At 46.0% G+C, this 14,809-nt stretch overlaps 1 protein-coding gene across 2 annotated transcripts in view; it reads left to right on the top strand.

The window, feature by feature from the left end:
• Positions 1-150: 150 nt before the first annotated feature.
• SLC25A47 (solute carrier family 25 member 47) overlaps positions 151-14,809 on the top strand; it is a 31,756-nt gene continuing 17,097 nt past the window's right edge. The window contains exons 1-2 of one of the 2 annotated variants that reach the window (XM_033139768.1): positions 151-279; positions 12,111-12,258. In XM_033139768.1, the coding sequence (XP_032995659.1) occupies positions 12,231-12,258 (28 nt within the window). In that variant the 5' untranslated portion in view covers positions 151-279; positions 12,111-12,230. Of the gene's footprint in view, positions 280-12,110; positions 12,259-14,809 lie in introns of those variants that run through there. The other variant, XM_033139776.1, reaches the window with a different exon arrangement.

Here is a 14,809-nt window from a genome sequence, read left to right as displayed (position 1 = left end):
CTGGTCGCTTCTATTTCTGACGCCAGAGAGAGGAGGGGGAGACGGAGCCTTTTGGGGAAGCGGGCGCAGCCAATGAGACGCGCCTGGCCAGGCAACACCCTTTCAGGTCGGCCCTCCGCCCGGGCCTCTCATTGGCTGCGCGGCGAGGGAGGCTGCCGGGGATGGGAAGCCAGTGGTTAGGAAAGCAGCGCGGCAAGGGCGGGCCGGAGGACGGGGGCCAAGGCAGCTGGAGCTCCACCCGCCAGACGCAGGAAGAGCACAAGCGGTGGCTTTGTGTCGGTGCGTTTTTGCGCGCGAGGCTGGCGCGGTGACGGCGCCTTTGGCGATGTGGCGGCGCGGGGAGGGAAAGCGGGAGACGGTTGCGCAGGCCCTGGAGCAGCGGCTGGGTGGATCTCGCGCCCAGGGGAGAAGTGGGAACAAGGAAGGCGCTTGCCTTGCCGTCGAGGGGGCGCGGGGGGGGGGAGAGTTGGCCAGAGGCCTGAGACTGAAGAGGACGGAAGAAAAAGCTGCCTGTTCGGTAGCTGGAAGCCCCACTTGGCATCTCCCTTGGTTCCGAGGATCAGATGCCCAGGATTGCTGGCTGCGCGACAAACCAGCGTTCCGGCCTCGGCCAGAGGCGATGGGGATGCTTCTGGGCAAGCGCGCAAGCGGGTCGCGACTTCATCCCCCGTCCTACATCCGTCTCTGTGTTGCTCTCCAGAGGCATACTGCTTCTCAGCCTGTAGCAACCTGGTGCCCTCCAACAGCGACTCCAGCTGCCTTTCTGGGGGTGGTGGGGGTTGTAGTCCGAAGCTTATGGATGGCACCAGGTTGGCAAATGCTGCTGCATCAAGAACACAAAGGCCCTGGGATTAAGGTGAATTTTCTTATGGGGGGGTCCTCATTATGGACCCATCAGCCATGCTTTTTCTCCTGCGTTCCCCCCCACCCTGCACATATAATTGCATATTTACATAACCTACATTTTGACATAACCTACATTTTGAAAATGGTAAGAATAATAAAATCATGATCCTTGAATATAATTTCTATTTTATTTTTAAAAGACATCTAATAGAATACCTATATTATTATTATTATTATTATTATTATTATTATTATTATTATTATTTATGTGGCCCTTCTGGATTTTGTTGGACTACAAGACCCACCATCCCTGACCATTGGCCAATTGTGGCTGGGAATGACGGGAGATGGAGTTCAGTACCATCTGGAGGGCACCAGGTTCCCCATCCTTGTGACTTAGATGCTGCTGCTAAGAGACTCTTCCAAGAGAGTGGCTTAAGAGAACTGTTGAGAGTGTGTGAAAAGGTTCTCCATATCTTAATGGATGCACTGAGCACCTGCTTGCTAAAGGCATCTGTTGGGCTACTGTGAGAACAGGATGCTAGCCTAGCAGGGCTGATCTTGCATTCTTATTGGAGTGAGGTGCCATCGGGCTACGGCATCTGCTTCCATGAACTTGGGCACTGTTCTTCTGTTTTGTGGGAGAAAGGCAGGCACCCCCCCCATCAGTAGGGCACTCATAGTTAAACCACAACAGCTGGAGCCGTACTATATTAACTGGAGTGCTTCTGAGTGAACTCCACAGTGCAGAATGTGCAATGTAATGATTAATTTTGACTTGGGATATTCTTTCCAGACTTTTTGCGCCCATTCGGCATTTACTTAGCCTCAGCAGAATGTTAAGGTGCTGCACAGAACACAAAAAACTATGGTTTGGCCACAGAGGGGCAACTCCTGGATTCGCAATGGCAAGTTAACACACACATATCCAAGTGTGCCCTTACCACTACCATCAAGGAGTATCTCTTAGTCATGCCTTGCGTAACAAATGGAGGACAGCCGTATAGTTAGCAGCTAGCTAAGCGACATCAGCAAAGCAAAAACGCTTTTCATAAGCCTGACCAGCTCCTTCCTCTATATCAGGGTTTACCAAACTTGGGTCTCCAGCTGTTTGGGGACTACAACTCCCATCATCCCTAGCTAGCAAGACAAGTGGTCGGGGATGATGGGAATTGTAGTCCCAAAACAGCTGGAGACCCAAGTTTGGGAAACCCTGTTCTATAGGCAGGCACAGACAATTTCTGTATTCTTACATCGATTCTGTTCTCCAAACAGTGGTCCAGGGGTCAGTTTATTTACTGCACAAGCTGGGTCAGGGGCATAAGAAAATTGCCACCATTTCAAAGTGAAGTCTTCGCCCTCAGGAAGCAGAGGCTCAGGTCCCAAATGATGCATGCATACACCTGAAATCAAAATGTGACATTATTATTATTGTTATTGTTATTTACCCACCCTTTTATCCTAAGGTCCCAGTGCAGGTTACAACATTGTTGTTGTCGTTCAGTCGTTCAGTTGTTTCCGACTCTTCGTGACCCCATGGACCAGAGCACGCCAGGCACGCCTATCCTTCACTGCCTCTCGCAGTTTGGCCAAACTCATGTTAGTAGCTTCGAGAACACTGTCCAACCATCTCATCCTCTGTCGTCCCCTTCTCCTTGTGCCCTCCATCTTTCCCAACATCAGGGTCTTTTCTAGGGAGTCATCTCTTCTCATGAGGTGGCCAAAGTACTGGAGCCTCAACTTCAGGATCTGTCCTTCTAGTGAGCACTCAGGGCTGATTTCTTTGAGAATGGATAGTTTTGATCTTCTTGCAGTCCATGGGACTCTCAAGAGTCTCCTCCAGGACCATAATTCAAAAGCATCAATTCTTCGGCGATCAGCCTTCTTTATGGTCCAACTCTCACTTCCGTACATTACTACTGGGAAAACCATAGCTTTAACTATACGGACCTTTGTCGGCAAGGTGATGTCTCTGCTTTTTAAGATGCTGTCTAGGTTTGTCATTGCTTTTCTCCCAAGAAGCAGGCGTCTTCTAATTTCGTGACTGCTGTCACCATCTGCAGTGATCATGTATAACATTAAAAGATAGTATTAAAAACAGCTTTTAAAAATTGACTGTCCAAGAAATTATATATACTGTATAAGGATTATATAAGGAGGCATATTTATTTTTCCCCCACATCACTTTTCCTTACAAGTGACTTTCCATCCCTTGGTTAAAATGCAACCAAATGATTTGCCACGCCTTAAAATTTGGTAGGACATCTGGGGCTTGATCTGGCCTATCTTCTTCTATTGAACCATCCATACTTTACAGTGTCCTACTTGGATTGGACTACTGGCATCCTGGCCTTCTTGCTTTAAGGCAAATCAATGACTGCTCTTGAGTTTTTTATGGCTCGGCTCCTTCAGCCAAGTCTGAGCATTCCAAAAACCATTCGTCATCTTCCGTCGTCTTAGAAGAAAACAACAACCCAAAGGAATCCTGTACATCTGAAATGCATTTTCTCTGGCTTCCATATTTTGAACCACTGGAATGTTTTAAGCTTCTGGGCTCAGGGAACAAAACACACATGCCCTCATCTTTTATTATTATTATTGTTAAAGTATCTAATCTTTAGTATCTGTTGAAAAACACGCACTTAAAAAAAAAACCACACACCCTTGCAAACATTTTTAGCATTCCCCAAATCTTCCAGTAACTTCTAAACTTCAGTAATTTCCTGTGCTTTCACACAGAACTTTGGGCTTTTTTCCTTTCTCTGGCAAACCTTAAAGTGGGATTCTTATTGCTAAAGACTTCACTTCCTACTGCGGGTGTTCGCTTGTTGACAAAGGATTGGTCCTTATTATCCATTAACTTTGTGACCCTAAACAGTTCCCACATATGTGATGCCAGTTATTGAAGTTAGAGATGATGACATGTCAGTCATAAGTTGCCACCTGTGCTAAAAACTGATGACAAGCTTTTTCTCCCTTTGATCTACAACTTCTGTATACTTTGCAACCATTAAGTGCTTATATTCTTCCTGGAGGCAACCATTTATTATTAGACTACTGTATGGGTTTTTTTTTTTAAAGGATTTTCCTCATTACACTCTGTTGTTGTTGTTCAGTCGTTCAGTCGTGTCCGACTCTTCGTGACCCCATGGACCAGAGCACGCCAGGCACCCCTATCCTTCACTGCCTCCCGCAGTTTGGCAAAACTCATGCCAGTCGCTTCGAGAACACTGTCCAACCATCTCATCCTCTGTCGCCCCCTTCTCCTTGTGTCCTCCATCTTTCCCAACATCAGGGTCTTTTCCAGGGAGTGTTCTCTTCTCATGAGGTGGACAAAGTACTGGAGCCTCAACTTCAGGATCTGCCCTTCCAGTGTGCACTCAGGGCTGATTTCTTTAAGGATGGATAAGTTTGATCTTTTTGCATTCCATGGGACTCTCAAGAGTCTCCTCCAGCACCATAATTCAAAAGCATCAATTACACTCTGGTTGCTTCTAAATGACCCGTTTATTGATCCTTTACCTTATTTTGTGGGTTGGGATAGGGGGAGCCCTGTTGTCCTGGCCAGACAGGTTGGTTGAATCCAGCCCCTGTCTCCTAAGTTCAGATACATGTATCTTTCACAATGCTTGTAACTCAGTGCTAGAAATTCAGATATATAAGCTAAATCGGCAAATGGCACCTTAAACTAGGTTAGAGTCGCCACAACAGAATGTCTAGGTACCTTTCCCCCAATAAAATTTATTGTTATTATGAATGGAACAATAGAATATTAGAGTTGGAAGGGACCCCAAGGATCATCTAGTCCAACCCCCTGCAATGCAGGAAACTCAGCTAAAGCATCCATGGCAGATGGCCATCCAAACTCTGCTTAAAAACCTCGAAGGAAGGAGAGTCCACTACCTTCCGAGGGAGACCATTCCACTGCTCTTACTGCCAGAAAGTTTTTCCCCGAATATTTAGTCAAAATCTCCTTTTCTCTAACCTGAAGCCATTGGTTCGAGTCCTACCCCAGGAGAAAACAAGCTTGCTCCATCTTCCATGTGACAGCCTTTGAAGGTGGCTATCAAACTCTTCCCAGTCTCCTCTTTTCCCAGCTTTTCATTTCGTTTCTATACCGCTTTATATTTTAAAGAAAAAAAGAGTCAAGGCTGTTTACAACAAGTTAAAGCGTCAAATGAAACAACAACAAAACAAATTCAAGCTTGAAGAAAAATATTTCAGATCCTTTTCTAAGGGACATTCTGCTTTCCCCATATTTATTTACCTATGTAAGTTATATAGCTGCCCCATAGCAGAAGTACTCTAGGAAGCCAGTGTGGTGTAGTGGTTAGAATGTGGTTAGACTAGGACCTGGGAGACCAGGGTTCAAATCCCCACTCAGTCATGAAGCTCACTGGGTGACCTTAGCGTCGGTCCTAGCCTCCTAAGCTACCTGGTGGGTTTGGCTGTGGTGTAACTTTACACCAGCTTAACCTAACACCAGTTTGTGCATAGGATTGCACCTTAGGTCAATATTTAATGCTACCATCTACGGAAAGATGAAGCACAGTGCTGTGGGAGTGTGCCACTTGTTTTCTGCTGCAAAAAAAATTTACGCAAGAGAATTTAGTATAATCCTCTAATTATTTTTGGTATTCAGGAAAGCTCTTGATGCTATTAGGATAACTCTTTGGCCGAGGCAATAATCTTTTACCTGAGAGCGAACCCCATGGAACTCAATGGGACTGACTTCCGAGTAGACACATAGAGCAGTGCGCTGCTATGAATTTTTTTTCTTACAGTCGCCCCTTGTCTGGTGACTATACCCTGTCCTTCGCATGCCTAGCCAGGTGATTCCACCCCCTTAACCACCCACCTTGATGCGTGCCAAGTTCAAGCCCTGCCAGTTCGACACAGACATTTTAATGCCGCAATGGGCAAACAAAAGCGTGACACAGCATCGGAGATTTTGTTTGAGCTGGCTCTCCCTGTCAAGGTAGCTTGAGTGCAATGATTTGGACAGAACGCCAAGGGGTTGTGTGACTTGTGTCTGTCTAGCAGTCAAAATCACCAGATGAGAAAATAGTGGGAGGAGCAAAAATCTGGGTTGTTTCCTTATGTTTTCACCAAAAACAAAGTTCTTAAAAGGATGACAATGGACAGGTGAGTTCACAGCTGGGTGTGACAGAGCAGTGGAGTCAGTGCCACATTCTCAACTCTCATTGCGTGCACCAACCAGGTGGGACTGAGGATGGGAGGAGAGAGGGAAATCAGACAGAGCAGGGTTTTTCCAAAGGCACAAATTCCCTGTCAGCCAGCTCACACTAAAAAAAGTAACACTGAAACCAAGCAGGTAGGGCTGAGAGAGACTCCCTTTCTGAAACCCTGGAGAGCTGCTGCCAGCCAGTGTAGACAGCATGGAGCTAGATGGACCCCAACGGTCTGATTCAGTATAAGGTAGTTCCCTATGAACACAAAATGTTCTTTGCCCCTCGCTTTTACCCTGTATCAGTGGCATTTTCTGCACGGGAATCGGTGGTTCTTATTCACTACGCAGTGGCAAATCATTTGGGAACTTGCCTTGGTTCAGGAACGAACAGGTGCAAAACTAGGAGTACTTTAATGTGTTTACAAGGATGCAATGAAGCATTACCTGCCGAAGGGCGAATGAGAAGAAGACGTTCCATGCAAAAAGAGTAAGGTGTTTTAATAGGGTCTGGGCGGTTAAGTATGGAAACTTAGCACACTCTGTCCTTATATAAATTGTTACTCAGGCCCTAACTAGAGCCAGTGTGGTGTAGTGGTTAAGAGCGGTGGACTTGTAATCTGGTGAACCGGGTTTGCGTCTCTGCTCCCCCACATGCAGCTGCTGGGTGACCTTGGGCTAGTCACACTTCTTTGAAGTCTCTCAGCCCCACTCACCTCACAGAGTGTTTGTTGTGGGGGAGGAAGGGAAAAGGAGATTGTTAGCCGCTTTGAGACTCCTACGGGTAGTGATAAAGCGGGATATCAAATCCGAACTCCTCCTCCTCCTCCTCCTCCTCCTCCTCTTCTTCTTCTTCTTCTTCCTAATGCAGCTAGAAACCCAAATGAAGTTGAGGGTGCAATAATTTTCATTCAACGCTTTCAGAATGGATTCTGCAGCATTTCTGAACTGATTCTGCAACATTTCAGAATTCTGCAGCCTTTCAGAACTGATTCTGCAAGTGGCTATAGGTTGGTCAGGATATATTTCGCTTCAGGATCGTGACACTTGAAACAGAGTACAGCTTAATGCCCAGAACAGGACAAATTGGCTGTTGGAGAGGAATACATAGAAGAAGCACATGTCTAATTCCAAATGCACAGAGCTTGCATGTATCAGTGGAAATACATAGGTAAATGCAGAAGAGCGCCTAATATTTGCCTGCTTAGCAGCTTTGGTAACACTATATACATGAAGGTTTCATTTAGCCATTGATACTGAGAAGATCCGCGTGGCCTCTGCAGAAGGGTGACACACACATTCCATTCAAGAAGAGAAAAGAAACCTAATCTTTGGCTGCGTTGTGGCAAGATCCTTCAGAGCCCATTCAACAACTTTACTTATTAATGCTTTTGGCTACCGCAAAGAAGTAAGAACCAAGGAAGCCTGAGCCATGCATGCTTCCTGTCGAATGTGCAAAGCTGCACCCACCTCCCCTTGGCTTAGAAGCATACTGTAGTTCCAAATGCATGAGGGGCTGTGGGTATTGATTGTCTGGGACACAGGCAAAGTCCAGGTACTCCCAACCACTGCTGGACCAGCACTCATGAGCACTTTTTTTTTGAGGGATCAGAGCCCGGGTGCATGGGATGGAGCAGACAGCCACTGCGCACAACAGTGTTTTGCTACAGGGGGAAGGATGATCACGGGCATTGCTGCGAGCGTCCGAGACATGAGAAGTAGCTGAGCATCCAGGTGGCACTGCTGGGTGGTATCCAGCTCCCTCGTTCCATCGGTGCAAGGATTTCTGATCGACTTCTTCAAGCCCAGACCGTGTGCTCAGAAATATTTTTCTGTATTTTGTAAACACCAGATTTTTACCTGTGTTCTTATTGCTGCTGCGTGGAATAACACATGAATATGACCTTTGGGGTTTGTAAGTAAAGCATTTAAACTTACTAATGGTGTGGTCTGTTCATTGTGAGAGTGGTAGAGAGGTGAAGCGTTGTAAGCGGATTAAATGGGATATTTAAAAGGTCTATCAGCCAATGATCCTCACGCTTCACTGTGCTGGGTGATTCTGTGATTTTAAACTCTGCTGGGGGCTCTCTTGCAAGAGAGTGTGTTTGTTTGTTTGTTTGTTTGTTTAAAATATTTTCATTCGATTTCAACAAATCAAAAAAGAAAGGATTACAACATACTTCCATTAACAAAGTTAATATACCTCATCACAATTTATAACACAAATAAAAGTTTAACTTTCCTAACCTTCCTCACATATTTACATGGCTTCCTCAAATCCCTCTTTTTTGAGTTTCATTATATTACATCTTTAGCGGTTTTCCAACTTCATTATTAAGCTTTAAAAATCCTCAAAATTAACCTTCTTTTTAACATCATCTAATTTTTATTACCCTAAATTCCAATTCTACTATTTTCATTTTAAACCTTAGCCTCGATTTACTTCCAAAATGTTTCCAATTTTCAAATATTACGATATTTTTTAAAATATACTTTAAATTTACTCCAATTTTCCTCCACCATCTCCTCCTTCTGTTCTCAGACCCATCCAGTCATTTCGGCTAGTTCCATATAGTCCAACATCTTCATTTGCAATTCTTCTATCGTTGGAATGTCCTGTGTTTTCTAGTTTTTGGCAAGCAATAATCTCGCAGCTGTCGTAGCATACAGAAAGAATCTTCTATCTTTTTTGGGCAATTCTTCACCAATTATTCCAAGTAAAAAGGCTTCTGGTATTTTTTAATAAATGTATTTTTAAAAACTTTTTTTCAACTCATTATATATCTTTTCCCAGAAGTCTTTTACCTTTGGACAAGTCCACCACATCTGATAAAACGTTCCTTCTTTCTCTTTACATTTCCAACGCAAGAGAGTGTGTTTAGCCCCATGTTTTGGATATAGGGATCCAGCCAATTCTTTTCTTAATTATGAGCCAAAGTGATCAAGGCTATTCAGTGGGTCATAGGTGGAGAACAGGAACAAGCAAGGTACACTAGGCCAGAGGTGCCTTTATGATACACTGAGTAGATGTACTCCCAGATGGCTCTTTGGTCAGGACAGTCATCTTCAGGCAGAAGAATTTTCAAAGGAATGCATGTCAGGAGGCACCTTCAGCCAGACTTGGCAACCTCTGCAGCATCACAGGGACAAAGGGAGAAGCGCTCTTGTTAATAAGCCACACACGATCGTTAAGTGTTAACTAGGGAAAACTACGGAATAATCTCTTTTCCACACCATACCTTTAAAGCACAAGACTTCCCTGCACAATTTCTGGGAACCGTAGTTTACCCCCCTGTGGGGGTAGCCTGTGGATGGGACGGCCGGTAATGCTGGAGTCCTGCTCCCACTGCGCCGTGAAAAGGGTCCGCTGGCCACGATCTGAAGGTTTTAGCTTGTGAGTTCGGATTGTTGTCGCCTCGGAAGTTCTCTGCGAGCGTCTGTGAGTTCCAAAATGTTCTGGAAAATAAGAAGAACTAAACTAAATGGTGGCCAAAAACTAAACGGCCAAATAAAGGGTTTTTCAAAACGAAAATGAAATAAATACAACGGAGACTGCAGTCTGGTGAAGAAGCCTACTGCTACCCTGCGTGGTTGGTTTCAGTTTCTCTTTCTCTCTGTGCTTGCCACGCAACGATGTTCTTACTCGGCTTGCCTCGCGCTTTCTCCACCACACAACAGGGAGCGATCGCTATTTATTAAAGGGTCAACCAACGTCATAACAAGCATAACAACCAATTACAGTCCTGTTACCGTGCTAAGTTTAGGTGGGAAGAAGACTAATGACCGTTACCTTATTTAAAGTTAGAGCGCGTTTTTTTACCCGCGGAAGGATCCATGCAGTGAGCTGCCTGTCGGATCCTTTTCTACCTTTCCTTCCAAGGCGGAAGGATATAATAAAGTAAACATAAATAAACATAAATAACCAGGTGCAAAGGCACCTGTGAAACATATTCCCCCCCCCAATAGAGCTTCACTTTCCAGGACCCTTAAACTATAGTTCCCAGGATTCTCGGGGGGGGGGACCATGTGCTTCCAAGCTGTGGATGTTGACATGCTTTAATAACTTTTACTGTTGATTATTTTAAATGGTGTTTAACTGAACCAGTTGGACCAATTATTTTCATTGTTATTTATTAAATTTGTATGCAGCCCTTCTTTTCCAGGTCTTAGGGCAGTTCGCATCATAAAATGGCAATATAAAAACCACAAAATACACAGTAAAAATAAGAACAACAACAAATCAATAAACCCCTCCCCCCAAAAAAACCCACATTTAAATGGGCATTGGGTGTCCGTCAGCCAAAGGCCGGGTTGAAGAGGAGCGTTTTTGCCTGGTGCCAAAAGGTGCCAGGTGAGGCTTCCTGGGGAGATCATTCCACAAGTGGGGAGCCACTACAGAAAAGACCTGTTGCCACCCTCCAGACCCCTCACGGAGGAGGCACACAAAGAAGGGCCTCAGAAGATGATCTCAAGGTCCAGGTAGGTTCCTATGGAAAGAGGCGGTCCTTGAGGTATTGCGGTTCTGAGCCATTTAAGGCCGATGGTCCACATCATTGAAAGTTGGCTTCCTATGTTTATAAAGCAGGCATACCAGAAGCCCTTCTTATAGCAGCAATCATCTCTGCCACCAAACAGCAACGACAAGCTATTCATTCGTGGAGGGGGAAATTAATTTAAGATTACCCATAGATTATATGGGAGGTAACAAATGGGGATATTTAATTGGTTTGAAGAACGAGCTGTTGGGAAAATTAATGGGTGGTAAATGGAAGAGGATTTGGGATAATCTGTGACATTTTAATGTGTTTTAACATTTGTTGGAAGCTGCCCAGGGTGGCTGGGGAAGCCCAGCCAGATGGGCAGGGTACAAATAATAAATTATTATTATTATTATTGATCTGGGATTATTGATGATTGAGTATTATAAAATATTCTTAATAAATAAGCTAACCTAAACTGTTTATCTGTGGTGGCTTGGATAGGAAAATCACTTGGCTTGCATTCCACGACATTTAAATCCTGTGTATATAGCATATATCAAAGCTTATGGAAATGTGTGTCTATGAACCCTTGTCCTAAATATTCTAATTTCCAGTGACAATCCCCTTTTTGAGTGGTGGAAGGAGCAGTCAAAAGGTCTTGTGCTTGAGGCCTCGGGTGCATGTTTAGAACATATAAAAGTAAAGGCACCTTTTCAATCTGTCTATAGAGTCAGACCGTGGGCTGATTTTGCCCAATACTCTCTGCTCTGACTGGCAGCCACATTTCAGTGTCTTAGGCAGAGTTCTTTCCAGGAATCGCTAAATCCTTCAAACTACAGGTCTCGGGCACTGACCTTGGAATCTCATGCATTCAAACCATTTGCTGTACCGCTCAGCTCTCATGATATGTTCCTGGATGAGGAGGGCCTGGCGAGATTCAAGTCTGATTGCCTATGACCACATGACCTGAGAAGCAAGAAGAAGGAGGAGAAGGAGAAGAAGAAGAAGAAGAAGAAGAAGAAGAAGAAGAAGAGTTTGGATTTGATACTAACCGAAGGAGTCTCAAAGCGGCTAACAATCTCCTTTCCCTTCCTCCCCCACAACAAACACTCTGTGAGGTGAGTGGGGCTGAGAGACTTCAAAGAAGTGTGACTAGCCCAAGGTCACCCAGCAGCTGCATGTGGAAGAGCGGAGACGCGAACCCGGTTCCCCAGATTACGAGTCTACCTCTCTTAACCACTACACCAAACTGGCTTGGTGGGCATCGTTGCTCCTTGCCAAGCCAAGAGATTTATCTGGTGCAGCAGAGGAACTTTAACACCACAATGTCCCGAGTGCAAATTGACCCCAGTCCAGTTCAGCTGCAACGCTCTTTCGCCCTTGGTGATTTGGAGAGCAAAAGGCAGAATGAGGGAGGGCCCTGTCCCCTGCAGTGGTTCAGCCATGCCTTGTGGAGTCCTGCAGCACCGACAGGACTCCCGAGGCTGATTCAAAGTCCCAGCCTCCTCCTGCCAGCTCTCGGTTACGTATGCCTTGAAGTGTATCCTGGGAAGCCGGTGCTCCTAACTTCAGCCTATTGCTCACCCCCACCGTAGATCCGTCCAGAAGGGCCTCTCGTTCCTGGAAAGACGGAGCCTGCTGTCTGCCCTCCTGCACCAAAAGCTGAAGCATTTTTAATCGGGACAAGCAAAGGCAGCTGGCTCCCCTCCGCGCAGATGGATTTCATCGCTGGAGCCATTGGAGGTAATAAATAAATAAACTACCCAGCAGCCCGCTGATGAAGAGAGACAGCTGTGTTTCTTCTCTGTTAACTTCCAGGCAGGTCCCCCACACCGGAGAGAGAGGGCGAATGACCTTCAGAGCCCCCAAGGCGGAGGTTTTAGGGGACGGGAGTTCAGCGTGCGTAGGGGCACTTAGTGGAACTCAAAGCTGGCGGGGTCATTAATTCCAGGAACCACTGCAAATCGGATATTCTTTCCGTACAATTGCATGTATGTGGTACTGAAGTTGAGCCCATAGAGAAAGGCGAAGACAAGGAGGGGTCAGCCGCAGCCGCAGGTGTGAATCGAAAGAGACTGATGGGGGAATTGAAGCAGAATCTCAAAGGGGCAGGAACTTAAACGTGTTCCTGTGTTAATGTCTAGAGTGCCATCTTATGCATGAGGCCGTTTGCGCAGAACCTGTATGACAGGTCCCTGCCCCTAGGGGTTTACAATCTAAATGAGATACACAAGGAAACAACAAAGGAGGTGGGAAATGGAAGCAAGGAACTAGGGCAGGGGAGACGACATGGCTATTTCAAATACACGTACTAGGGCACGATGAGGGATATAGAGTAGGGTTGGGATCCCCAACATGGTGCCCATGGGCACCATGGCACCTTCTGATAGTCTCCTTGGTGCCAGCCAAGGTTGCTGCCCCTCCAGATATCCTGCCCCCCCCCCCCGGTTTTTGTCTTTTGGGAGGGTTGTTTAGTTGTGGGGGAATGCCTGCTTTGTGTTTTATTTGTTTTGGGTGTTTATAAGGATTTTGCAATTTGATGGGGTTTTTTTTGGGGGGGGGGGTTTCTCAGCAACTCCAGATTTTTTCTGTGCAATGGGTATTTTGTGGTGCCCATGCCAGTTTCTTAGGTTTCCAAATGTGGACTAGGGGGATGAAGGAGAGGCAATTCCAGAGAGAAAAGGAGAAGGGAAGCAAGGGAGCTGGTGATGGAGGGACAAAGACGAAGAATGAGATTAGTCTATACTGGCGAACAGTAACTGTCCAGGATTTTGGGCCGGATTTATTCCCATATCTGCCTGGAGATGCTGGGAATTGAACCAGGGACCTTCTGTTTGACGCTAAATCAGTGAGCTACAACTCTTCACAGATGGATCGTCTCATAATAGATGTCCCATGCATGTAAGTTGCAGGGATCCACAGTGCCAAAACATCATGCAATGGGAACATCCCAGGGTTCCCTAAGGCATGTTGCTCATTAGTCTCTTGTTTTATCTCCTCCCACCCCAACTTTAACATCAGCTCCAAAGGAGGGCCCAGGCAACAGCTGACACCCCAGAATTTCTGTGCACACTTGGCAAAAGTCAAAGGCCATCTGGTCAGGTCTGAAAAAATAAACCTATGCTGCCAATACTCGTAGTAGACCGGCAGGGGCGGAGCGAGGGGGGCAGGGGGGCAGACCGCCCCGGGTACCGCCCCGGGGGGGGGGGTGACACTTGGGGCTTTTTTTAGCGCTGGCTCGGCGGGGAGGTGAGGGGCGGGCCAGCGAGGAGGGGTTACACCCCTTCCTCCCTCTCTGGCCCGCCCCTCGCTCTGCCCAGCCAAGTGCTGAAAAAAGCCCTTTAAAAAAAAGGAGAAGGAAAGTTCTCCTTTTTTAAAAGGGCTTTTTTTCAGTGCTGGCTCGGCGGGGAGGTGAGGGGCGGGCCAGCGAGGAAGGGTGACACCCCTCCCTCCCTCTCTGGCCCGCCCCTCGCCTCCACACTGCAACTGCCCAGCCCGCCGTGACGCGTGCGTCGTGACATCACGGCACATGTGTCACGGCGCCCCGCCCCCAGGGGGGTGCCTTCGCACATGCCGCCCTGGGTGGCGAAGAGGCTTGCTACACCCCTGTAGACTGGTATACAGTAAGCAGCACATAGACTGCGCACAGAAATCTACCAAACCATTCCACGTTCTAAATCTTATATTAGTAATCCAAGAACTGAGACAACAATGTGCAAAATCTAATACAGATGCCAGAAACAGGAAACTAAATCATATTTGTACAAAAGGAAAATTTCAGTCTTTAAAGTTCCTTTAGCCAGGCTCCTGTGGATATCAACGAAGGTAAGTCCAATCAGATGAAGTGTCGAAGATGTTAAGCACAAATGTTAGACAGGGTGCCGGCGTTTGTCACCTGTTTCGCCCATGAAGAGTGTTCGGGCGTTTTTCAGTAAATTCTCTCTCAAGGTATTGATGTATTTACATACATTCAAATTCATATGTTGTTACATCTCATCTTGGCTAAGCTACAACATTTAATTTTCTTCTTCAGAGTATTAGGCTAAATGTACAAATGCTTAAGCCAAGAAAGAACTTAGCACATGAAGTTGAATGTATATAAATATACCAAAACCTTGAGGGAGAATACTCTGAAGAAGAATTTTTTTCCCTTTTGTACAAATATGAATTAGTTTCCTATTTGTGGCTTCTGTATCAGATTTTGCACATTGTTCTGTCAATTCTTGGATTACTAATATAAGATTTAGAACGTGGAATGGTTTGGTAGATTTCTGTGCGCCGTCCATGTGCTGCT

The sequence above is a fragment of the Lacerta agilis genome, chromosome 1 (assembly GCF_009819535.1).
Source record: "Lacerta agilis isolate rLacAgi1 chromosome 1, rLacAgi1.pri, whole genome shotgun sequence".
NCBI lineage: Eukaryota > Metazoa > Chordata > Lepidosauria > Squamata > Lacertidae > Lacerta > Lacerta agilis.
The sequence above is the reverse complement of the archived record's forward strand: the minus strand, read 5'-3'. Positions and strand labels throughout refer to the sequence as shown.